The sequence below is a fragment of the Solenopsis invicta genome, chromosome 16 (assembly GCF_016802725.1).
Source record: "Solenopsis invicta isolate M01_SB chromosome 16, UNIL_Sinv_3.0, whole genome shotgun sequence".
Lineage (NCBI taxonomy): Eukaryota > Metazoa > Arthropoda > Insecta > Hymenoptera > Formicidae > Solenopsis > Solenopsis invicta.
In genome coordinates, this window is record NC_052679.1 from 14,978,919 (window position 1) to 15,004,416 (window position 25,498).

The 25,498-nt window shown below is 31.1% G+C and overlaps 4 protein-coding genes across 12 annotated transcripts; all 4 read left to right on the top strand.

Annotated features, from left to right (window-relative positions):
* Positions 1-670: 670 nt before the first annotated feature.
* LOC105201525 (TBC1 domain family member 7) lies at positions 671-5,979 on the top strand. Of its 2 annotated transcripts, XM_026137667.2 has the most exons (7): positions 671-874; positions 1,262-1,510; positions 1,621-1,970; positions 3,708-3,992; positions 4,511-4,661; positions 4,739-4,838; positions 5,827-5,979. In XM_026137667.2, the coding sequence occupies exons 2-7, from the start codon at positions 1,469-1,471 to the stop codon at positions 5,889-5,891; spliced, it is 993 nt and encodes a 330-aa protein (XP_025993452.2). In that variant the 5' UTR covers positions 671-874; positions 1,262-1,468; the 3' UTR covers positions 5,892-5,979. The 2 variants fall into 2 exon arrangements, with proteins under 2 accessions (XP_025993452.2, XP_011167866.3); XM_011169564.3 differs by lacking the exons at positions 671-874; positions 5,827-5,979 and having other exon boundaries at positions 1,469-1,510; positions 4,532-4,661; positions 4,739-5,188.
* LOC105206005 (ornithine aminotransferase, mitochondrial) lies at positions 5,713-9,367 on the top strand. 2 transcript variants are annotated; one of them, XM_039458477.1, is made up of 5 exons: positions 5,713-5,903; positions 6,745-6,998; positions 7,700-8,004; positions 8,283-8,613; positions 8,702-9,367. In XM_039458477.1, the coding sequence occupies exons 2-5, from the start codon at positions 6,924-6,926 to the stop codon at positions 9,290-9,292; spliced, it is 1,302 nt and encodes a 433-aa protein (XP_039314411.1). In that variant the 5' UTR covers positions 5,713-5,903; positions 6,745-6,923; the 3' UTR covers positions 9,293-9,367. The 2 variants fall into 2 exon arrangements, with proteins under 2 accessions (XP_039314411.1, XP_025993451.1); XM_026137666.2 differs by lacking the exon at positions 5,713-5,903 and adding an exon at positions 5,929-6,067.
* Positions 9,368-9,500: 133 nt separating this feature from the next.
* On the top strand, positions 9,501-14,269 carry LOC105201526 (ornithine aminotransferase, mitochondrial). 3 transcript variants are annotated; one of them, XM_039458480.1, is made up of 6 exons: positions 9,501-9,695; positions 10,906-11,309; positions 11,476-11,777; positions 11,967-12,167; positions 12,469-12,694; positions 14,041-14,269. In XM_039458480.1, exons 2-6 carry the CDS (start codon positions 10,931-10,933, stop codon positions 14,202-14,204), a joined length of 1,272 nt encoding a protein of 423 aa, XP_039314414.1. In that variant the 5' UTR covers positions 9,501-9,695; positions 10,906-10,930; the 3' UTR covers positions 14,205-14,269. The 3 variants fall into 3 exon arrangements, with proteins under 3 accessions (XP_039314414.1, XP_011167867.1, XP_039314413.1); XM_011169565.3 differs by lacking the exon at positions 9,501-9,695 and adding an exon at positions 9,922-10,226; XM_039458479.1 differs by lacking the exon at positions 9,501-9,695 and adding an exon at positions 9,922-10,181.
* Positions 14,270-18,580: 4,311 nt separating this feature from the next.
* On the top strand, positions 18,581-22,906 carry LOC105201521 (ornithine aminotransferase, mitochondrial). 5 transcript variants are annotated; one of them, XM_011169559.3, is made up of 6 exons: positions 18,581-18,737; positions 19,518-19,911; positions 20,069-20,373; positions 20,547-20,747; positions 20,968-21,193; positions 22,500-22,906. In XM_011169559.3, exons 2-6 carry the CDS (start codon positions 19,533-19,535, stop codon positions 22,670-22,672), a joined length of 1,284 nt encoding a protein of 427 aa, XP_011167861.1. In that variant the 5' UTR covers positions 18,581-18,737; positions 19,518-19,532; the 3' UTR covers positions 22,673-22,906. The 5 variants fall into 5 exon arrangements, with proteins under 5 accessions (XP_011167861.1, XP_039314641.1, XP_039314642.1 ...); XM_039458707.1 differs by having other exon boundaries at positions 18,588-18,737; positions 19,481-19,911; XM_039458708.1 differs by having other exon boundaries at positions 18,596-18,737; positions 19,456-19,911.
* Positions 22,907-25,498: the final 2,592 nt, after the last annotated feature.

The following is a 25,498-nucleotide window of genomic DNA, read 5'->3' on the forward strand; positions in this document are numbered from 1 at the left end:
TGTCGGTTGCATAAACTGTAAGCCGTAAGAATTGACCAATCACAGTCGAATGTGAGAAGAGTATTCAACTGTGATTGATCAATTCTTGCGGCTTACAGTTTATGCAACCTATGTACGACGTATTGTAGAACAGGCTTCAGATATTTTGATAATAAATTTCTCTTTTAATTCTCTTCTATTCTTTACTATTACAATTTATTTTGTGAATGATAATATTCACGCGAGATGTAAAGGTATTTACGCTGATTTCCGCGATCTACGTTATTTATTCAAGTTTAATTATAATCAAAGAGATAATACATAATTTTATTAATTTTATCCCAATAAACACAGAATATAGCTGCAACATTGCATTGGAGTAACACGTGAGGTAACAGATGTTATTTCACAATCATGTAAAGGCAATTTAAAATGTTATTGGGATACAGTATAACTATTTTATGCAACTGTTACATTTTTTTGTTATTTTCTTGTAATATTGAAATAACAGCAACATAACAAAACTTATATAACAGATTTGATATTTTATCTACATTGTTATTATATAAAATGTTAAATAGTAGATATTTATATTGCATCAGATATAACTATTACATTGAAATTATATTTAAATTTTGAATAGCTTTTAGTAGCGCCATTTTGCGACACGCGATTCACGTTTGACATTCGACTTATCCGATTGTATGACGATCCGAAATTTCGTGATACGTTTGGATTCCCCATTTGAATAGTAATTGAATATGACTGCTAAGGTGGGTTTAATTTATCTAGAAGATCGAGAGACTAATATCGGCCTTCGGCCTGTGGAGTTTCGAAGTGTTATAGGAAAAAGATTGCCGTGGTCGATCTCAGGTTCCTCTTTGCCAGTAGTCCAGTACGTAGAAGAAAGTGTTAAAAAATTTGTGAACAAAGTTGTCCTTTTCCGCCATCGTTTTAAACCGAATTGGGAAAATCGGCAATAACAATGAATATTTTTCACGTGAAAATATCTCTACATGCAAACACGTCGTTGTACGATCATGCGCGATGGATACCTGGATGTCCTGGATGCATGCATGGTGCAAGAATATATATGGCTTTTGCATTGAACGCGGAAACGCTTGCCGCGTCGCATTTTGTGGCGTGGCAAACGTTTCCGCATCCAGTACATGTGAATGATATTGTATATTTCTTTTTTAACATAAAAAATATTTGTAAACAATTAAAACAATTGTATATCGTATATTTTACATTATTTTTTCTCCCAAAAAACTTTGTCCAGGGCGCATGAAAAGCTAGTTACGGCTCTGAACTTGTACATACACAAATGCATTTTGTAGTGTCAGTGCTACTGGTGCTACGTATACGTCCATTGCAGAACGTAAACATGATTGCACGGTAAAAGTTTATTTTCCATCTGATTATCTCGCTCAACTTTAATACAATTCTCTTCTACCTGGACGGTTTCCACTTGGACGAGATTAAAAAGATGACGGACGAGCGGAATTTTCGTTCGCAGTATTATGAAAAGGTAATGCTCCGAAATCCACTTGCGTTTCAAAGACAATTGCAAACTACTGTGTAATAGTTCTCCTGTCACAGATTATCATATGATAAAATGTCATTGCTTTTAAATGGCAGGTTGGTTTTCGCAGCGTCGAGGAAAAGAAATCTTTAGAAATACTGTTGAAGGAGCGTCCACTTGACAAAACAAAACTGAAGCAGTTTTGTTTAAGATTCACTGTACCTGCTATGTATAGAAATTTCTTGTGGAAGATCATGCTCGACGTTGTGCCGGTTTATGCAGAGAGCCAGGGATTCATAATGGCACAGCGTAAGGCGGAATTTCAGGATTTGCAGAGAGCACTGAGAGTCACAAAAATTATAGATGACTTTACGAAACCTCATCTAATATTCCTAGCAATGTGGCTGTTACGCAAAAGGAGAGCAAAAGTTGATATGACAGCTCAATTGGAATCACCATTGTACAGGTTCATTATATTATTCAATAATGTTGTTTCAACTTTTAAGTTGAATATTTTTGTTATAATTGTAGTGAAAATTTTTCTCACAATTTGTATATAAATTTTAAATTTTAAAATATTTCTCAGAAATACTACTTTAAGAAAGTCTACATTTTTACTTAGAATTTTTTATGTATGTGAATTTAATATATTTTTTAAACTAAAGTTAATGACTTATAAAATTAATTTAGTTACATGAACAAAAAACAGTTAAAAATTATGTTAAAGTTAAATTAAAAAGTTAAAAAATTTTGAAAAGCATTATTTATATTAAATTAGAAAGTTGTAATTTTTTTAAAGTTAAATTACTCAAAACAATTATATCAAATAAATTTCATATTTCATTTACAAATTAAGTTTATGAAATAACAAAGAAATATTTTTTATATGGAAATGTGTTTATTCTAATTTTTTTCCTTTACATAGATAAATTTTTAACTTGGGGAAGAAAGTTAAAATTTATATGTTTTAAAAAGAACTACTTGAGGTTGAAAATTAACTCAGTTAAAATAAATTGCATAAAATTAAAGGTAATTAAGTTTTTAACTTATTTATTTAACTTTCCATTTTTTAAATTTTATCATATTCAACTTTGGAATTCTGAAATATTCTATAATTTCTAAGATTTATCATTCTACAATTTTTAAAAAATAATGTTAACTTTCAGATTTTTTCATATAGCCATAAAGTGTGTTAAGATAAACAAAATCGCACATTGTGCGCATCTGTGATTGTTTATGATGCTGGCAACATTCCATATATTTGCCTTCAATAATTTCAAATATACCGACATTAAAGCAACATACAAGCAATAATGTGTATATGTATATGCTGGCAATTTAATGACACAATAACAGTAGAGTTATTTTGCGTTCTCAATAATTGTGTGATTATGTTGTTAAGGTCACATAATTGTAATAAATTTTGATGACAATGATGAAAGCTGCCAACATGTTATTGGCAAATTGTTATTCATGTCAGAAAATTGTCATCATACCATGAAGGCATCAATTTCTTAACAAATTTGGATTCAGATCCTGTGATTCTGATAGCAGTATATGTTATGATTGCCAGCTTGTCAGCAACAATACAAACACATTGCTACCTGAGTTAATTATCAGTTTCTATAAGAAATTATTGAATGAGAAATATTGGAATTCTAAAATATTTCAAAATTTATGCATATAAAAAATTCTAGACAAGATGATCTTAACATTTCTGAAAAGTGTTTCAATTTATATAAAAAAATCTGAGAAATTTTCTAAAAAATTATGAAAGTATGTAGAAATTCTGAAAAATTCTGAAAAATTATATAAAAAATTTTCACTAGGAATTGTTTCAAATTTTTTAATTTAACATTTTTATTATAAATATCTATTAATCGAGATTCGAAATTTGTTGATCCAAAAATGGTTCAAAATGAAGTCGAAACGTGTAATTTTCGTAAGCGCATAATAAATTTGTGTTGTTTTATAAATATAAATACTTAATTTTTATATTAGTATATGGATAGCCGCGCAAAACTCCTTAAAACTTGTTTCTTTTTGTTAAATTATTATTAAGTCTAGGATTCCTTGATGTTTTTATTCAGAATTTATGTCGACTACTTTTCTCTGCAAATTTTGAAGGATGCCTTAACTCATAGACATATATATGTGTAATAATAAAAAATATTATATTGTAATAGAATTTTATTTGTTTTAGAGCTATGAGCAAAATGGCTGAGACATTGTGGCACATAATTGATGTTGAATCAGAAGAGGAGAAACTAGTGGATATGTATTGGATATTGTCTGGGCTTTTTGTGCAAGTTGAGAAGCTACAGAAAGAAGTAGGAAAATTGCAAGACTGTACATATGCGTTGTTGGAAAAAGAGGACATAGAATTATACAAGCATCTTGTTAAAATTGATGCGCTTTGTAATCTTCCGTATGATACATGGTTTTATTCGTGTTTTGCCGGTATAATATGCAATGGCTCTATCGCTAAGTATGTATGCTTATATTACCATAAAAACTGTAATTGCTCAGATAACAGCGTGCCTAAACAAAATCTGCTTATGATGCTGGCAACTTGCCTTATATTTGTTGTTTTGAATATACCGATATTGAGATAATATGCAAGCAATAATTTATATTTATATTAATATTGTTTAACAACAAGATAACAACATCAAAATTACCTTGCATTATCGGCAAAAAAACAGCATTGTGCGCTTCAATAAATTATTATGGCATTATAATGGCAACAGCATAAATTTTGATGATTTCAAAGTTGTTGGAAAGTTACTAACCCAAAGTCATGTCATAAAGGCATCAATTTGTCAACAAATACGGATTTAGTTGTTGCAATTCTGATAACAATACGTGGTATGATTGTAACATGTCACCCATACAGACATGCTGTTATCTGGACGTATTGCAATTTTATTATTTGATTTTGATATTGGTAAAAACATACACTTGTAGATTCAGAATTTAAATTAACTAATTTAATAATTAGATTAGAATACTTTTATTTATTTGTAGGATATGGGATAAAATAGCGGTTGGTGCATATCGAATTCTAATATTCATTGCCGTTGTTATATTAACCACTTTGAGGCGACTATTATTAAGATGTGAAAGCACAGATAATGTATTAGATACTATCAATAATGTAAGGGTACTAGTAAAATTATAATGTAATGTATTCTGATGAGCATATTTTGTCAGATTTTACATTTTGTGTTTTAGATAACAGAAGAAACGTCAGAGGTGATAGTCAATAAAGCAATTGAATCGATGCAACAAAGTGGAACAACTCAACAAGTTGACATGTATTTCACAAAACACAGTTAATATATTTTACACTACATTATAAAAATATATTGTATTCCATTCATTTTGTGCAACGAAGTTATTATCGATATTAAATTTGCTCCTCATTTTTTCAAATTTATCTCACGTGTTATACAAAAAACTGAATTTTATCATACTTATAACATTATACATGGACATTATACCTCTGTAAAATTGACACTAAATTTATAATCTAAATTAAGTTTCTAATTTAAAAATTGTATTTTGTTTATAATATTTAATTTATGAATTAAGGAATCAAAGAATATAAATCAAGTAAATGCAATCGTACAATTAAGAGTATAGATTGATCAAGTGTATAATTAAATTTATTATTCAAAAAAACATAAACATTTTGACTTTTGACTAGGTGCTCTCTTCAATACATTTATATAACAATACATTTATATAATCAATCACAAAAAACTTGAGTTTGATATCACTGAGAACATACGTACATTGATGTAAAGTGTACAATCAGTATTGTGTCAAGAAGTTAAAGTTATAATTAAGTATCAAACAATAGAGAGCGAGATGGATACACTATCCAAATTATGATTAGATTAAAACAGAATGTTGCCAAGAATTATGAACTGTACTGAATGAGCTCTTCTATCTGTATTTTGTTTACAGTACAGATAATTTTATTTAGAACTATATTATTCCATTTCCGGATAAACTATGTGATAAATTATTTAGTGAAACATAAAATAGATGTATAGACATGGATGTTTATTTCTTAGATAATTTAAAAGATCCGAAAGTGGAACAATTTTACTTTTCCTCTATAATTCCTAGTAAAGATTTATTTAAAAAATATGCTTGAAAATTTTTGAAAAAGTAACTAAAATTTTGAAAAAAAAAAAAAATTGTTATACCTTAATTCAGAATCGTTTATAAATCATAAAAATAAGCCATCTTTTCCATATACATAAATTCATAAAATTTTCGGTACGCTTCTATCAGCGATTATTTGTATACAGATATGAGTGTATTATCAGCGATAATATGTGCGACAAGGACGGTCGAACAGTGGGGAAGAAAGTAATACTTGTGTGGTGTACGTATAACGAGAAACATGTGATAGTATCCCTCGATTCATTATAAGTGAGATAAATAAACTTGAACTATAAGACAAGGAGAATTTAATCGTTCGCCAGTCTGGCAGTCGTTGGAATAGTCTGCTTGTGTCAATGTGTTCGATCAGTGGCTGCTAAGAATGTGGTGGGTTATAAGTATTGTGGAATTGTTCGGAATGGATCGGAGGATAATTTCGTTTTCCTTAGAAAATAATAAAAATCTAGAAAAGAATTGAATAATTTCGATCGAAATCTATTTCGAAAAGTTTCATATAATACATACCCTGATTAAATTACAACCTCTACAAGAGTAGAATTTAAATTTTATTATTAAAGTTGGAAATTTGTTAAAATTTATTAACGTTATTTGAACGTAATTTGAAAAATTAAGGAAAATTTTATTGCGAATAAAAAGTTATTTTAGTGCATAAATAATGCTTTTTTTTCAAGTTTAATCGAATTTTCAATATTAAAATTGATACATTATTGATTATTTTAATGATTCAAGCATTGATCGGAGATTTTGTCAAAAATAACAAATACGATTTGAATTAAATTTCTTGTATTATTATGGCCTTTAATGGATTGAAAGTGGATAAGTGAAAAAGTGGAGAAAGAAATAATTCGCTGTATTAAAATCAAAAATATAAATTGTAAAATTGCATGTCTGCATAATTTATACAATATTATATATTTGCGTGAATTAATTTTAAAAAGTTAAATCTTAATTTTCAAATTTGATTCACAGAAAAAGAAATAATGATCACTAGTAAGAACAATTTTGTAAGCGATTTCCGAAATAACGAAATTATAATATTTCAGATGAATGAGACAACTGCGTTCCGACGAACTTTCACTTCATTATAATTGGCAAAGTAGCAGCTGTCGCGAAGACTGTATTTCAATTTGCAGTGGACCACCTAGTTTACAATTCGAAGTGTTTTAATATCGATCGTAGTTTCAATTTATCGTCGTCTAAAACAAGAAAAACGATTTACACGATGGAACCAATAACAAGAGTGATAATGCTGAATATCAAAAAATCGGCAAGAACGTTACTGCCGTCCCGATCTCAGGTAACATAATTAATTAGTACTGATTTTATTATTTTACCATAGTTTTATTACAATTATATATATTTATGTATTTATATAATAATAATTGAAAAGACTATATTAAGTTATATTTTAAAGGTAATCTATATATACTTTATTTATGTAATCAACTATTTTATATCTAATCCATATAAAATATAAAATAATATAGTTTCAAAAATATTGTGAAAAATTAATTGTTCTTTGCTTCACTCCCAAGCAATGCGTGTTATTGCCGCACAATAAAATTCTCGTAATTAAAAATTATACAAAATAAAAAATGTACAGCATTATGAAATTTTTTGCCCATATTTTAATAAAATGATTCTTTGAAGGAGCAGATTCTCAAAAATTGTGTTTGGAGACGAAAGTAAATGAGATGTATTTTGATAGTAAAATTTTTGCTTGTGTAAAAATGAATTCAAAGGCATATGATATGTCTGGATGAAGTGCCGCAATGTGTTATTATATGACCTGAGATATTATGAAAAAAAATACACATATTGTAATTAAGTTGTGATATTGCATTGCAATATTTCTAAAGACGGACATTTTAGCAGCAACATTTCGCAACATTATTGCAATTTTGCTGTAATAATCTTTCTGTGGGAAAATACTTAAAAAAATGCTTAAAAGTATTTTAGATATTGTCAGGATTAATTTAAATTTTTCTTCTTTTTCAGTACATTCAAAGTCAGAGGACACTTACATCTCAACAAGTATTCGATCGTGAATCTAAATATGGTGCTCATAATTATCATCCAATTCCTGTGGCTTTATGCAGGGCGGAGGGTGTCTTTATGTGGGACGTCGAGGGAAAACGGTACTTTGATTTTCTAAGTGCTTATTCGGCAGTCAATCAAGGCCACTGTCATCCTAGAATCTACAAGGCGATGGTCGACCAGGCCAAGATTTTAACTCTGACATCTAGAGCATTTCATTCTGATATCTTGGGTGAATTCGAGGAATATATCACGAAACTTTTCAGGTATAAATTAAAGTGTTTACTTTTGAGTCTCGAGTTCATGTTGATAAGATAAACGATGACGTAACAGAGATGAAAGATAGAAAAGATTAGAAAAAATATTAGATGTGTGTGTGTGTGTGTGTGTGTGTGTGTGTGTGTGTGTGTGTGTGTGTGTGTGTGTGTGTGTGCGTGTGCGCGTGTGTGTGTGTGTGTGTGTGCGCGCGCGCGTGTGCGCGTGTGCGTGTGTGTGTGTGTGTGTGTGTGCATGCGCGCGCGCATTTATTTAATAATTTCTTCAGCTATGACAAATGGTTGCCAATGAACACGGGCGTGGAAGGTGGCGAAACGGCATGCAAATTGGCACGAAGATGGGGATACGCATCCAAGGGCATACCGAAGAATCAGGCTAAGATAGTGTTTGCAGAGGGCAACTTTTGGGGAAGAACATTAAGTGCTATCTCTTCGAGTACCGATCCCAGCAGTTACAACGGCTTCGGCCCCTTCATGCCGGGCTTCGAGCTTGTACCTTACGATGATCTTCCGGCGCTTCAACGAGCCCTCGCCGATCCAAATGTCTGTGCTTTCATGGTGGAGCCTATCCAAGGTGAAGCTGGCGTAGTAGTCCCTAAGGTAAACTTTTACGTGCAAACATTTAAACACAAAGGGATAAGATAGCTCTAATATTTAGCCTTAAAAATTGTGTTTGTTCTTCGAAAAGGATGGGTATCTAAAAGGAATTCGAGAGCTTTGCTCGAAGAATAATGTCTTGTGGATCGCGGATGAGGTGCAGACCGGCCTGGCGAGAACGGGAAAGCGGATCGCAGTGGATCACGAAAACGTGAAGCCAGATATTCTGATTCTCGGTAAAGCTCTGTCCGGAGGATTTTATCCTGTTTCCGGTGTATTAGCTAACGATCCCGTTATGCTAACGATCAAACCTGGCGAGCACGGGTCTACTTATGGTGGCAATCCTTTGGGATGCAGAATTGCCCTTGAAGCACTTCGCGTTCTAGAAGAGGAGAAACTCGCTGAGAATGCGGAAAGACTCGGTCACATATTCAGAAATGAGCTTAGCAAGCTACCGAAGGAGGTAGTCACTTTAGTGAGGGGAAAAGGTCTCTTGAATGCCATTGTCATTAATGAAAAGATCGACGCTATGGATATTTGCTTGAAACTGAAGGAACACGGGCTCTTGGCGAAACCAACGCATGGACATATCATTCGTCTAGCACCACCGTTAGTTATCACGGAGGAACAATTACGCGAGGGCGTGGATATCATTTCTAAAACTATTCTCACGCATAACTAACATTTTCATTTTTTAGAACAGTATTATTTCAATATTGTATTTTTCGAATAAAAATGTCAATTTTGTCATAAAATTGCAACGATTTGTTGATATTTTATACGTATACCATTTTTCTAATTTACTCAAAATGCACTTTTGTATATAATTTTATATTAAAAAGTGCTATATCTATTTTTATCTTAAAGGGTAATCTACAATATGTTCTTTGTCTCGTGTGGTTTGCTTTTTGCCAATTGCCTTTATGCTTCTTTGCGCAAAGTTTTATCGATAATTGTATTTCTTGTCTCTTTTGGAGTTTGTCAACTTTTATCTCGTCAATTTAGATTAAAAAAGTGCATGAAGAGGCTAAAAGCGAGAAACAAAAAGTAAAGAGTACAATATAGATTCATCTTCGTACAGCATGGTTAGCGGGATCCATTAATGAGATTCTGTAACTTTTAACAGTATCGATACCGTTATACGTCGTTGCACAGATATATATATGTATGTATGTATGTATGCATCTGTGCAACGACATATAACGGTATCGATATATATATATATATATATATATATATATATGTGTGTGTGTGTGTGTGTGTGTGTGCGTGTGTGTGTGTGTGTGTGTGTGTGTGTGTGTGTGTGTGTGTGTGTGTGTGTGTGTGCGCGCGCGTGTGTGTGTGTGTGTGTTAAAAAAACGCAACGACAACGTACCGTACTGTCGTTAAGAGTTACAGAATCCCGCTATAGGTCACGTATATATTATATAATTATATTAAAAAAGTTGATCATCTTTGATAAATCAACAATTTATCAAGTGATATTGCAAGTGGTATTGCAAGAGGTTGCATCGGTTACGAGTGCATTGATGTATTTTTCATCAAATAGTCAAACACTGCAAACAAATACAGTTACGTCGCTTATAATAATATTTTATTCTCTATAGAAACCCCGAGTAAGTCATTTTGTAATCGTATTATTATCTTGGCAAAAATAATTAATGTAGCAAATATGTTATTCATTTCGAGTTATTAATAACTTCGTACGATAACATTCTCTACGCAAATAATGACGTACTTTTAATGCAATAACGCGAGAGATAATGTGTGTCAAATGACATACAGACTTTGTAAATAATAATTTTTAAATAATTCGTAAATCATTATGTTTCATTTCGATTAATAATGAAATTATTTAGAATAAAAAGCATTTAAATAGACTCCCAGCAAACGAAAATAAATGCAAATAAATTGAAAATTGCAATGTATTTTAATTTATCCAAGTTCGCGCTTTAGAGACCTGGAGTACTTTTTACCTCACATGGATTGAAATACGAAATGAGCTATTCATTACATGTATTCGGATTGATTTATGTCCCAATTATATTATTTTTAGATTCAAATAAATTGAAATGCGAAATGAGTTATTCGTCATGTTTACTTTGGATGTATTCGTATTCATATATTATTTTTGAATTGAAATACGAAATGTATCAGATAGTTTTTATCGGTTACGGTCCGTAAGAGCATTTATAATATTCTAAATGTACACTTGTGTAAAAAAAATAAGATTTATAAATGTCGATAACACACAAAGTATTCCAGTAACATAATAATAATGTTGCAACGTTCCAGCTATATTGCAGAGTGAGGAAAAAATATGGCCATACAGTTCGTCAGACAGAGATTCTTCAGCATCGCAAGAGAATTGGGTAAAATAAGATTTTTGAGTTCCCAGCAAATAATGGATCGCGAAAACAAGTACGGTGCTAGATACATCAGTCCGATGCCAGTTGTTATCTCTCGCGGGGAAGGAGTTTATTTGTGGGACTTGGATGGGAAACGATACCTCGATTTTCTGGCAGGATTCTCGACTGGCAACCAGGGTCATTGTCACCCGCGTCTGGTAAAAGTAATGAGGGATCAAGCTGGAAAGTGTGCTCACACCTCGAGAGCCTTCTATACGGAACCTCACGGCGAATTGGCAGAATATCTGACAAAACTCTTGGGATGGGATAGGTTTTTACCTATGAACACAGGTGTGGGCTCGTTTTAAAAAAAAATTGGGATATTTTTTAAGAGAATTAGTCTTTTACAATGAGCTAGTATTTCAATAAATATGGGAAGAAGTTTTTAATAAAAATCTCTTGTAATAAGTGCAAGTTTCTTTACGATAAAAGATCGAAGAGTTTATTCTCTCCTTAGGTGTCGAAGGTAATGAGACAGCCATAAAATTGGCTAGACGCTGGGCATATAGAGTGAAAAAGGTGCCGAACGGAAAAGCTACAGTTGTGTTCGCCAAGGGGAATTACACGGGCCGTTCATTAGCAGCTGTATCAGCATCAACATATCCAGAATATTACACAGATTTCGGGCCGCTTATGCCTCTTTTCGAGAAGGTGCCGTACAATGATCCGATCGCATTGGAACGAAAGTTTCAGGAGAACCCCAATATCTGCGCTTTTATGGTAGAACCCATTCTGCAAGAAATCATGACTGTGCCGACTGTAAGTCAATTAAAAAAATACACAACATCGTAAATATTGTGCAAATATTATCACACAATAATTTCTGTAAAAACGATTTTTTACTGTTGAAGATTAAGCAGAGTAAACTATCTTTGTATTAATATTGACGGTTGAGTGACATCATGGTCATTTTACTAAAGGCGCACAATTCTTCTGCTTTTTGTTTAGGATGGTTATTTGAAACGTGTTAGAGAATTATGCACAAAGTACAACGTTTTATGGATCGCTGATGAAATAATGACTGGTCTCGGCAGAACTGGTACGCGTCTAGCAGTTGACCATGAAGGCTACAGGCCGGATATTCTTGTTTTGGGTAAAACACTTTCCGGCGGGATGTATCCAGTTTCCGGTGTTCTGGCGGATAATCAGGTTTTCGAGAAATTTTCTCAAATATATTAAAATAATTTAATATCAACTATTCTGAATGTTTATATATTAATTCAACAATAGTTCTAAAAATAAAATTTTTGCGATTTTATAAAATATTTTAACAACCATAATCACCCGTGAAAGTTCTTATGTTAAAGTTTCTTACATTGTTGTTGAAGTTTTATGTTACATACGCGTCAATATGATGTATGCCGTTACGTAGCTCGAAAGAAATCGATATTAATCACTTGCCTGGCGTGATAAGATTCTTCAATCTAATAAATTGATCGGTTTTTCCCAGATAATGCTCTGTTTGGATTTTGGTTCTCATGGAAGCACCTTTGCTGGAAATCCGCTTGGGAATAAAGTCGCTTTGGAGGCAGTTAAAATTGTGGAGGAGGAGAATTTGACGGAAAACTCAAAGAGGCTCGGAAATATTTTAAAGGAAGAATTAGAAAAACTGCCGAAGAATATCGCGACGGAATTCCGTGGACGCGGCCTTCTGGCCGCTCTCGTGATAAACAAAGGTCAATAATCATGAACGAATCACTGATTCAGCTATATCGCTAATTATGGGTTAATTAAAAAGCTCGCACGATATGAAGAAAGATAAAATACTTGTTGGGGTCGTCAAATTAAAAAAATTAAAATCATATCTTGCACACTGTGACTTTATTTTATAATAATTATACGCAACAGATGTAACAAAGAAACAAAAGGACCGTCTGTTGAATAACGTTTTTATATTATTTAAGGGGGCAGGGCCCTTTGAAGGGTCAAAAAAGGCAATTTTTATGAATTTTTTTTACGGAAAATATATGAGTGATTAATTTGAAATTTTGCACACATATTTATCTATATTTTGTTGTTAATCAGGAATTTTTACAAGTAAAAATAATGAATAATTATAATATTGTTCGCGCGACGTGTCCAAGCACGCATCACCCCATTATGACCATATTAAAATCTTGACAGTGTTATCTGAGACAACAAATCAAAAAAGATTCTTAATCTATAGATGTTTGGTTATCGTCAAAACCAGAATTATTAAAATCAAACTATTTTTAAAATAATTATTGTACATGTAAAAATAAATTTTAAAAAATCACTAAAAATTTTGAAAGTTTAACGTAAAAAGGAAATAAACGCAGTAATATAATTTAATTTCAGCAATTCTAAGACATATAATATAAGCTCGGAATTGCTAATTAGAATGATACTTACATAAGTACTAAAAATATACGAGTAAATTATACTCAAAACTTTAAACGCATTTTTCTCAAAACTATATGTTACAAACTGGTGACCACGATTTCAGATAAATTAATGAACCGATTGAATTCGCTTCTTTTATCTATATATTCGAAACATTTCTCTCTATCGTTGAAATTAGCAAAATTAAATTATATTACTGCGTTCACTTTTTTACGTTAAACTTTCAAAATTTTTAGTGATTTTTTAAAATTTATTTTTACATGCATAATAATTATTTTAAAAATAGTTCAATTTTAATAATTCTGGTTCCGACAATAACCAAACATCTGTAGAGTAAGAATCTTTTTCGATTTGTTTGTAGTTCTCAGATAACTGAGTGTCAAGATTTTATGGTGACCATGAGACGATGCGTGCTCGGACACGTCGCGCGAACAATATTATAATTATTACAATTTTCATTATTTTTACTTATAAAAATTCCCGATTAACAACAAAATATAAATAAATATGTGTGCAAAATTTCAAATCAATCGCTCATATAATTTCCGTAAAAAAAATTCATATAAATAGGCTTTTTTTGATCATCCAAAAGACCCTGCCCCCTTAAGAAGAAATTTAAATTTTATTACATTATATTTAATATGGTTTTTACTTACAGATTTGGCCGATATTTTGGATATCTGTTTAAAGTTGAAAGACGCTGGATTATTGGCGGTGCCAACACATGGTCTAATCAAAATAATGCCTCCATTAACGATCACGGAAAAACAATTACGAGAAGGAATAGACATTCTTGTTACGGTCCTTAAAAGTTACAAATAAAAATGAAAATTTTACTAAAATTGTAGGATAAACGTATTTTTTGTAATAAAATAGTTTAACTTTTATCGTATTAATTTTGTTATTCCCAAATGGAACGTTTAGATTTTAAGTTTGAAATTATCTTAGATTTCTTGAGGATACATGAAGACATCGATCGTAAAAAATTAAAAATAAATTGCTAATTATAATCTCATGCTCGAAAAAAATCTTATAAAACATGTATTCGCAATGGCTATTCACGTTTATATATATTTATATTTACATAAATTGTCTATCATATATAATTAAATTACGGTTCGTTGAGCTCCTTTATTTAGGTCTCTGATCAGGCTAAAAGATTGCGAAAAGATTTGGTTACACTGATTGTACTTATAAGTCTTTGAACTGATATATGTAAATTAAAATGTCGTCAGGACCGCATGAAAGCATTGTGTGTGATTGAGGTATAGTTATTTGCTCAGAATAGCAAATTGTTAGATAAATTTTAGAAGAAATGTTTTCCAATTGAGCGTAGAAAAATCAATTTTTTGTAATAAACAGCTCTTGACGTCATTTTTTCAATACATAATTTTTCGTGATATCTGCCAGTGTTGGCGGATGGCTTTAATAAAAGTAAAAAAAAAAAGTTAAAAAGTATATAATATATAGAAGAAAAGTTATAATAAGGATGTTATATGTGAGAATAATTAATGATAATTATTGATTACTCTCACGTATTAATTGTCATTCTAAAGAGCGATGTTTAGAAACATTAGAGATATCATTTTATGCTTGTTGTTTAATGTTAAACAGAGATAAAATGATATTTTTAATGAAATTTCTAATGGTATTTTTAAAGCTTCTGAACGCAGAAAAATTCTAAACAATAGAAAATTAAAAATATATAATTTTGTAACACGGTACTGTGTTTCTTTTAAACTAATCCGATTTTTAGAAAATTATTTTTATGGATAGCCATATTACAACCACTTTTTTTCTGCCACCGATTAAACAGAGCATTAGATTTTTATAAATTACATCCTAAATAATAAAAATTTCATTACTTTGAGTCTAGAATCTGTCAAACAACACTCTGACGAATGTAATCGTTCAAGTTTCAATAGAAAATATTAATTATAAACAAAGTTATTTAATAAAATAAAAATAGGTGCCATATTACCCTCTTCTCCTCTATGTATATTGCAGTGCTTATCTGGAACTCTTGTGTTAAATAAATTTTCAGTTATTAAAGTATCTCAGAAACTAAAACGATGATGACAAATATAACGACACTTTTCTAATATAATATTAATAAGTATTTTCGTTTATGTCCGAATAAAATTCGTCATTAAGTTAATAAACTATTCAATTACTGACACATTAAGAAGTTTTGTACTTTGATTAAGTACATATTAGGCTGTTCATACTTTAGTTTATTAAAAGATTGTTTCTTTTTATTTTCTTGTAGGAATAATTTAACAAAATTAATTAGTAATAAATATATTAGCTTTTTATTAAATAAAATAGGTTTATAAATGTATATTTTATACATTTATGAACAACAATAAACTCTCTCTAAAATCTATTTTAAAAAAAGAAAAAATATACGCCAACTATAATATATTTAAGATATGTTAAATTAATAATTAAAATATTTAATGTACTACATAGGCTGAAAAGTCTTTGGCCTAACAATGAAAGAACGTTTTTTTGAATTAAAATATGGCTTTATTCTTCGATATAATCTCCTAGAGTAATGCATTTGTTGTAACGGTCCTCCAACATTTCAATACCGGTTCGATAGTGTGAAGCTTCGAGGCCTTCAAAATAGACGTTTGTTTCCATCTTGACCTCCTCATTTGAGTGAAATCTTTTTCCAGCAAGCCACATTTTTAGTCTGGGAAAGAGGAAATAGTCGCTGGGGACCAAATCTGGCGAATACGGTGGGTGGGGTACCAGTTCATAGCGCAATTCCTTCAATTTATCGGTCGTATCATAAGCTGAATGAGCCGAAGCGTTGTCTTGGTGAAAGAGCAATTTTTTCTTCGCCAAATGAGGGCGCTTGGCTTTGATCTCGACGTCCAATCGACCCAATAATGCACAGTAACATTGTTTATTGATTGTTTTACCATGTTCGAGATAGTCGATAAAGATTATTCCATGTGAATCCCAAAAAATACTGACCAAAACCTTGCTGACCGACTGTTGTGTTTTCGGGCGCTTTGGACAACTTTTACCAGGCAACAACCATTCAGCGGACTGCCGATTGGACTATCTATATTAAGCTGGATTCCCCACCAGCGAAAATCGAGTTCTCACTAGGTCAAAAATTTAGTGCTTTTTAGGTGCTAATTTAATACCCTAGTCCAAATTTTGGTGCTTAAACTGTTTAGCAATAATTAAAAAAAAAAAAAAAAAAGAGAGAGAGAGAGAGAGAGGAGTGCAGCTTAATGGCAAGCTGGACCCCCCATAATAAAAAAAATATATATAGTGGTCACAAACACAAAACAAGTACACTAGAATTTAGTGCTCAAAGAAACATCTAAAATAAGTGAAAAATATATAATTGATTAAAAAAATATCATTATAAACCCAGCGCAGCATTGCGATCTTGGAGAACAATACTTACAGACCACCAAATTTGTATATTTTTGGTAGTAAAATAACATCAAAAACACAAATAATCAAAATATAACAGGATTCAAAGTTATTAATATAATAATAATTATTAATTTATCTTGTCCGACAGCGCACAAAATCAATTATCAGATTGTCGCACGCGCCGCGCACTAACTTTACTCTCCAGATCGTCAGAGAATTTGGTGTTTGTAAAAACCTTATACCAAAATGTTCCCTAGACATCGTAGTATCAAAATAAATTAATTGCGAATTTGGTGCTCGCTGAAAATTGTTAAAAAATAAATTGTTTATGCGCGGAGAGCACGAGCCGCGCTTTAACTTTATTCTTCTAATCGTCAGAGAATTTGGTGCTCGTAAAAATCTTATATCAAAATGTTCTTTAGACATCCTACTTTAGAAATCAATTTTAAATTTAGTTCTTGTTGCATGTTGTAAATAAATTTTTCACGTGCGGAAGGTACGCGCCGCGCATAAACTAATTATTTACAATAGTTTGCAGCGAGCACCAAATTCGCAATTAATTTATTTTGATACTACGATGTCTAAGGAACATTTTGGTATAAGATTTTTACGACCAAATTCTCTGACGATCAGAAGAGTAAAGTTAGAGCGCGGCGCGTGCTCTCCGCGAATAAACAATTTATTTTTCAGCAATTTGCAGTGAGTTCCTAATTCGAAATTGATATATTTAGATACTCCGATGCCTAAATAACATTTTAGTATATAATTTTTACAATCGTCAAATTCGACGATCTGATAACTGATTTTTTGCGCTATCAGACAGAATAAAAAATAATTATTATTATATTAATAACTTTGAATCCTGTTATATTTTGATTATTTGTGTTTTTCATGTTATTTTTCTACCAAAAACATACAAATTTGGTGGTCTGTAAGTATTGTTCTCCGAGATCGCAATGCTGCGCTGGGTTTATAATGATATTTTTTTAAACAATTATATATTTTTCATTTATTTTAGGGGTTTCTTTGAGCACTAAATTAGCACTAAGTTCTACTGTACTTGTTTTGTGTTTGTGACCACTATATATAGTATATATATATTTTTTATTATGGAGGGGTTTAGCTTGCCATTAAGCTACGCCCCCTATTTTTTTTTAATTATTGCTAAACGGTTTGAGCACCAAAATTCGGACTAGGTACTAAATTAGCACCAAAAAGACACTAAACTTTTGACCTAGTGCAAATTCGATTTTCGCTGGTGGTGGGTCCAGCTTAATAGAGGTCATAAAAAATTCAATTAAATATAGTATCTTCAAAAATGTTATTTTCTACAATTCAATTTTGTCTCAATATTACTTGGTTAATCAGATTTATTTAAGATCTATTTTTGAGTAATTAATTTTTTATTTAACAATGCATACGCTTTTAAATTTATCTAAAATTTATATTTTTTCTATTAAAAAAAAAATCTTTTAAAGATAATTTTATTTTAAAACAGTGCAATACCTATTACAATTTTTATCTTCAAGGCTAATCTACAATATATTCTTTCTGTCTTTTGCTTTTTGTCTCTTTGCGAAATATTTTACCGATAATTGTGTTCTTGTGATTTCGAGAGTTCGTCAATTTTTATCTTGTCAATTTTGATAAAACAGTGTGCAAAGAGGAAAAAAAATAATAAAAAACAGGAGACAAAGAATACATTGCAGATAAACCTTAATATTGGTGCAGTAAGATTAATCCATTAGCGGGATTCTGTAACTTTTAACGACAGTGTCAACAGTGACTGTCGCTGTGCAGATATTATATATGGTGAAAAAAGTGCGCGACGACAATGTACCAAACTGCCGTTAAGCGTTCCGTTATAGATCACATATATACAATATATCGAAAAAGTTGATTAATTTTGACAGATCAACATTTCAAGTGACTGCAAGAGGTTGAATCGATCACGTGTGTATTGACGTTTATCAAATTATGGATATTCTTCATAAAACAATCAAACACTGTAAACAAATACAATTATCGTTGCTTACCCCAGCGAAAAGTGATTGGAAATTGCTCATTAAAGCGATGTCGAGAAACAAGTTTTTGAATATTTTGAATCCGTTTTCTATCTGTGCAATTACATTATACATTGACTGAGATACAAAAAGCAAATGGCCAATGTATATTTACGGATTTAAACGGATGGATCGCAAGTTTTATTTCTATGCACATTGGACGAGATAAAAAAAGCAAACAGTTAATTCGAAATTACTGATTCAACGAACTACGAATAAAAAACGGATTTTAAAAAATTCTAAAACTTGATTCGACATCGCTTCAATGACTAATTTTCAATATGTTCTAATAATTATTGATTATTTTAATCATAAAAAAATTAATATTTTGTTTTTTGAATTTTTTTTGTAGTAGAAGATAATATAACGTTTTTATTGATACAATTTATTTATCTTAAACATAGTACGCTTGATAAATTAAGTTTTCGATAAGTGAGACATACATACTGGAATAATTCTATCGTAATTAGTTTACTTCGGCACATTGGCGCCTTTTCACTCTTTTTATAAAATACTCTCCTGTCTGTAAAATATTTATTGCACCAAAATTGATACTTATGATTCATGTAAGGCTATTCTAAATCTACTTTCGTATTAAAAAAAAAAAGGCCGTAAATGTGCGGTATGGCACAGAATATTCCAGCAACATTACGTTCCAACTATACTGCAGGGTGAAGAAACAATTATGGCCCTGCAATCTGTGAGACAGAAGTTTTTTAGCATCATAAGAAAATCGGGCAGAATAAGATTCCTGAGTTCTCAACAAGTAATAGATCGCGACAAGAAATACGGCAGTCAACACATCAAACCGCTGTCGGTTGTTATCACCCGTGCGGAAGGAATCTTTTTATACGACATAGATGGAAAGCGATACTTCGATTACATATCAGGACTAGCGGCTTGCAATCAGGGTCACTGTCACCCGCGCTTGGTGAAAATAATGAGGGATCAGGCTGGAAAGTTGACGCACACGTCGAGAGCCTTCTTCTCAGAACCTCATGGCGAATTGGCAGAATATCTAACAAACCTCTTCGGATTTGATAGATTTTTACCTATGAACACAGGTGTGGATTCGCTTTAAAAAAAATTGGGTTATTTTTTTAACAGAATCAGTCTTTTAAAATTTCAGTAAATACGGGGAGAAGTTTTTGATAAAATCTCTTGTGATAAGTACAAGCTACTTTACAGTAAAAGATCGAAAAGTTTATTCTCTCTTCTTAGGTTGCGAAGGTGGTGAAATAGCCGTGAAGGTGGCCAGACGCTGGGGATATAGAGTGAAAAAGATACCGAGCAACAAGGCTACCGTTGTGTTCGCCAAGGGTAACTTTTGGGGCCGTTCGCTGGCGGCCATATCGTCCTCGACAGATCCATTGAACTACACAGATTTTGGACCGTACATGCCCCTTTTCGATAACGTGCCATACGACGATGCGAACGCTCTAGAACAAAAGTTTCAGGAGAATCCCAATATCTGCGCGTTTATGGTGGAACCTATTCAGGGAGAAGGCGGCATTATTGTACCGACTGTGAGTCGTATGAAAATACACGTTATAAATATTGTACGAGTATTATCGCCAAATAATTTTTACTATGAAAACGCTGGTTTTTATTGAAGAAGATCGCATAGTATTTTCTTTCTTTGATATTGAAGAATTATAACATCATAATTTTTTTTGCCAACGACGTACAATTTGTTTAGGATGGTTATCTGAAACGTGTAAGAGAATTGTGCACGCAGTACAATGTTCTATGGATCGACGACGAAATAATGGTTGGTCTCGGCAGAACTGGTACGCGTCTAGCAGTTGACCATGAAGGCTGTAAGCCGGATATTCTTGTTTTGGGAAAATCACTTTCCGGCGGAATGTATCCGGTTTCCGGCATCCTCGCAAATGATGAGGTATATAAAAAAAGTTTCAACTGTGTAGATATTAAAACAATTCAATGTCATCTATTTTGAACTTTTCTTAATTTAACAGTTTTATAAATTAAAAATTTTGTAAAATATTTTAACAAGTATTGTGTCACTTGTAAAGGCTCTTTGTGTTGAATAGTTACTCGAAAGAAATCGATATTAATCACTCGCGTGATAACGATTATTAAGCCAAATCTTTTTCCAGGTTATGCTCTGTTTAGATTTTGGTTCGCATGGAAGCACTTTCGCTGGAAATCCCCTTGGGAACAGAATCGCTTTGGAAGCGGTTAAAATTATAGAGGAGGAGAAGCTGGCAGAGAACGCAAAGAAGCTCGGAAAAGTTCTAAAAGAAGAAATAAGTAAGGTGCCTAAGGAGATCGCAAAAGAATTTCGTGGACGCGGTCTTTTTGCCTCTCTCGTGATAAATAAAGGTATCAATGAACAAATTACTGATATCCGATCGGCTATATTTGATAAATTGTCGGCAAAATAAAAATTGTTGCGCAATATGAACGCAAAAATAAAATGCTTGTTGATGCACGTGACGTTTCAAGTTCGAGATCATATCTCACAAGTTGTGACTTTATTTCATATATTTAGGATAGGTACATGGATTCTTGCATATAAGAGAATCAATCAAAATCTTTTATTTCCCTTCCTCACGTAGAAATAAAGGAATCTGATTAGTTAATTTTCTTATGCGTTATGCAAAAGTCTATGCTCCTACTCTTACTCATAGAGGGGAAGAGGGTAATATGGCCCATTTCTATTTTATCGAATAACTTTGTTTATAATTAATATTTTAGATTGAAACTGGAACGATTATATTCGTCAAAGTGTTTTTTAATAAATTCCAGGCTCAAAATATTGAAATATTTATTACTCAGGACGTGATTTATAAAAATGTGACGCACTGCATAATCGATGAAAGAAAAAAAAAGGTGGTTATATGGCTAGCATAAAAATAATTTTCTAAAAATCGGATTGGTTAAAAAAAACACGATATTTTATTATAAAATTATATATATTTTTAATTTTTTATTGTTTATAATTTTCCTAATTTAAAATTTTTCTGCGTTTAAAGATTTTAGTGATATCATAAAAAATATTATTTTATCTCTGTTTTATTTTAAACAACAAATATAAAATATCTCTAATGTTTCTGAACATCACCTTTCAGAATAACAACCGATTTATCGAAGAAATATTTCGATATAAAATTTCGTTAAAAAAATCATATTAACAATATCCCATGTTACTATTTAACTCTGCATAACTCGAAATGCGTACAGCCGAATAAAAAGTTAAATGACAAAGATCACTCGAGTGTATGTACATACATTCGTGTAATAATACGCTCAAATTTAAAAACAATGATAGAGTATGTGAAATTAAAAGCTAAAATGTACCTTGAAAAAGTTTAGATATTCTCAAAAGTAAAAATATCTTATAACAATTGTCAGCTATTCTGTATGGGCATATTAGCGCTATTAAAAAACAGCGATCTACTAATTGTATAATTCCATATACAATTATTTGAATTCATTACCTAATAACGGAAATAATGAGAGTACCTATAACGTCCACAGTAGCCATAATACCTTCTTCTCTTTTAGTAATTATGAAACAAATGTAATAAAGAGACAAAAGAGTCATGTCTCAAATTACATTTCTATATTATTTAACAAAAAATATTGAATTTTATTATACTACATTCGACATGGCTTTTATTCACAGGTTTGATCAGCGAGTGGGACATCAGCATGAAGCTGAAAGAAGCTGGATTGTTGACAAGAGGTACGCCATGTGAAGGTGAAGCCATGAGAATATGCCCTCCATTAACGATAACGGAGGAACAATTACGAGAATCACTCAATATTTTCATTTCGGTCCTCAAAACCATCGTATAAAATATTTAAAAATTCATTAAAATTGTATGATAAATGTATTATTTATAATAATATAGTGTACCTTTTATCGTATTATGCTGGGCATTCAAAAAAGTTTAACCAAATGAAAAAGCTAATGCTAAAACGACGTCTTGGACATTGAAATTAACTCGCCAAAAGTAAAAAAAACTCAATATTTGCTTGATTTTTGACTTATTATCGAATTGCCTTAAATAAATGGATATAAATGATAGACATCACTGTTACTGTTTTATTGAAGTTTCCTGTTGTATAACTCTGTGCACAACTATTTATATGCAAAATCTTGAGTCAAGATTGAAATGATATCAATATTATCAATACTCCTAAATCTTTAGAGTAAACATTATTCTAAAAGAATGAAAATTCAGCTTGTGCAATTTTTCGAATGATTTGTTGCTCTAATAAAAGTCAAAATTCATTCCTACAAAATAAAACTTTACTTCTGTAGAGTGAAAATTGAGCTTGTATAATTTTCAAGTAATTTTTCACTCTACTAGAAAGTCTGATACTTTTGATCGGATATTAAAGTAATTTATCGATTCAATTAATTATCAAATAATTTCTTAAATAAATGGATTGAATTAAGCCTGTAGCACATAATGCTCAAAGTATTTTCCTTTTGAAAAGTTAGAAATCTATGAAATTTTGTTCGTATTTTTTTTCATACGTATATTTTTCATATAATACGTTCAGATAAATTTTCCATTCGCTAAAAAACAATATAATCTTACAGATTTTGTTTTGTATATCATCGAAAGAAACGCATTAAATAAATTTCAGATTGATAACAATCTAATATTTATTCAATGATTAATTGTTATTTTGTTAAATATCGTTATTTGTTAAACAACTGATAGAAACTGATAAATGTCAATACGCGCATTTTATTATTTCGTTAGATACAATAAATAGAATACAAGAGAGAATAATAGAATTCCTATTGCTTATAGGAATATAAGCTGCTTATAAAATACATCTTATAGAACCAGATAAAATACGATAGGATTCATATCTGAGCTCACGAGTGTCGCGGCGACAATGCAGTTTACAGGAAATGATACAAATTGATGCTACAAGAAAGAGTACAGTTCTCAATCGTTCTCTATCAACTTTTTTTATCAGGTGGTGCCGGTACGTGTCGTTCCCGGAACATGATAATTCGTGCCGTGTAGTCTGAATCGACCTTTAAAGTGTTTATTTTTGATTTTGATTGAGCTTATGTTGATAAGATAAACGATAACATAATAAGATTCAAGATATAAAAGATTAACGAAAGCAGAAGATAAATGTGTATATACATACAGGGTATTCCGAAATTCGCGATTCAATGCTATACTGTACAAGTTTTCGAAAAATTAAGTAAAATAGTTATTTGTAGATTTTTATTTTATAAGAAATAATAATATAATAATATAATTTTTAAGGTGTGAATTAAAGTTGTCCAATCACAATGTTTAAACAGTCGCATGTCTACGAGTCGCGTGAGCAGTAATATTAGTAATCATATGACAAGTAACTGCCTAAATGCAATTTTTAATTTAGCAGCTTAAGCCATTATATTTCAAAAATTTCAATACTGTTTAAACTAAAAATCTATAAATAATTATTTTACTTAATGTTTTGAAAACTGTCTTGTTATACTATTTAGAGTCGTGAATTTTGAAACACCCTGTGTGTGTATGTGTAATATTATATTGGAAATACAGTTAATGCTAATATTTAACAAAGAACAAAGAAAAATGTTAAACGAAGGCTATTTTTGGCCTAGAACCGACACCTAAGTTATTTATTAGAAATTGTTTATGAGACCCTCTAAAAGCAGAAAAAAATAATTATTTGTCCTCCAAGTTCAGCAAAAGTTATAAAAAATCAGGATTTATTATTGATTCCTAAAGTAGTCATATAAGTGTTTTTTAATCTTTATACTATTAAAATAAAATTAATTGCGGATTTATGTGCTCAAAAAGACGAGTAGTAAATGTAGAGAGTATGATAGGCAAATTTCGACAACAGATTCGTTTTCAGCACGCAAAAATCACGTCGTCTTATTACATCCGCAATAAAATTGTCTATTTTCGCAGGCTAGTATTATTTAAGGGATCCGAGAATTTTCGGACACCTTGTATATTATACGAACCAAAATCTCATACTTTTTATATTTACTACTCACCTTTTTGAACACATAAATACACAATTAATTTTATTTTAATCGTATAAAGCTGAAAAAGCACTCATATGACTATTTTAACAATCAGTAATAAATTCCGATTTTTTGTAACTATCCCTGAATCTGATAGACAAATAATTATTTTTTTCTACTTTTAGAAAGGGTTCCATAGTTTCTAATAAATAACTTTAGTTCTAGGCTAAAAATGGCTTCCGTTTAACATGCTCCTTTCGCACTCAACAAGTAAATATAACACATTGATATTTTAACATAGATGTAACTGATGGTCATTGTCGGATTTCAGTACTAATTTCGACAAAACAATACAAGAAAAAATATAAAGTAGAAGAGCAAGAAACAGAAAGCAAAAAACACAATGTATATCTGCAGTCTTACATATTCATATAACAAAGTTAATCCATATCGCGTTTATAATACAACAAAAAGTTAATCATTTTTCACAGATCGATATTTTATCAAATGACATATTGCGAAAGGTTACATCGGTTACGGGTGCATGAACGTATATCAAACTATTACTCTTGAAGAAACAGAACGCTATATATGAAATTATCATCGATTACATTAATATCTTATTCTGCAAGGAAAGCCCGAATAAGCCATTTTGTGTTCATTAT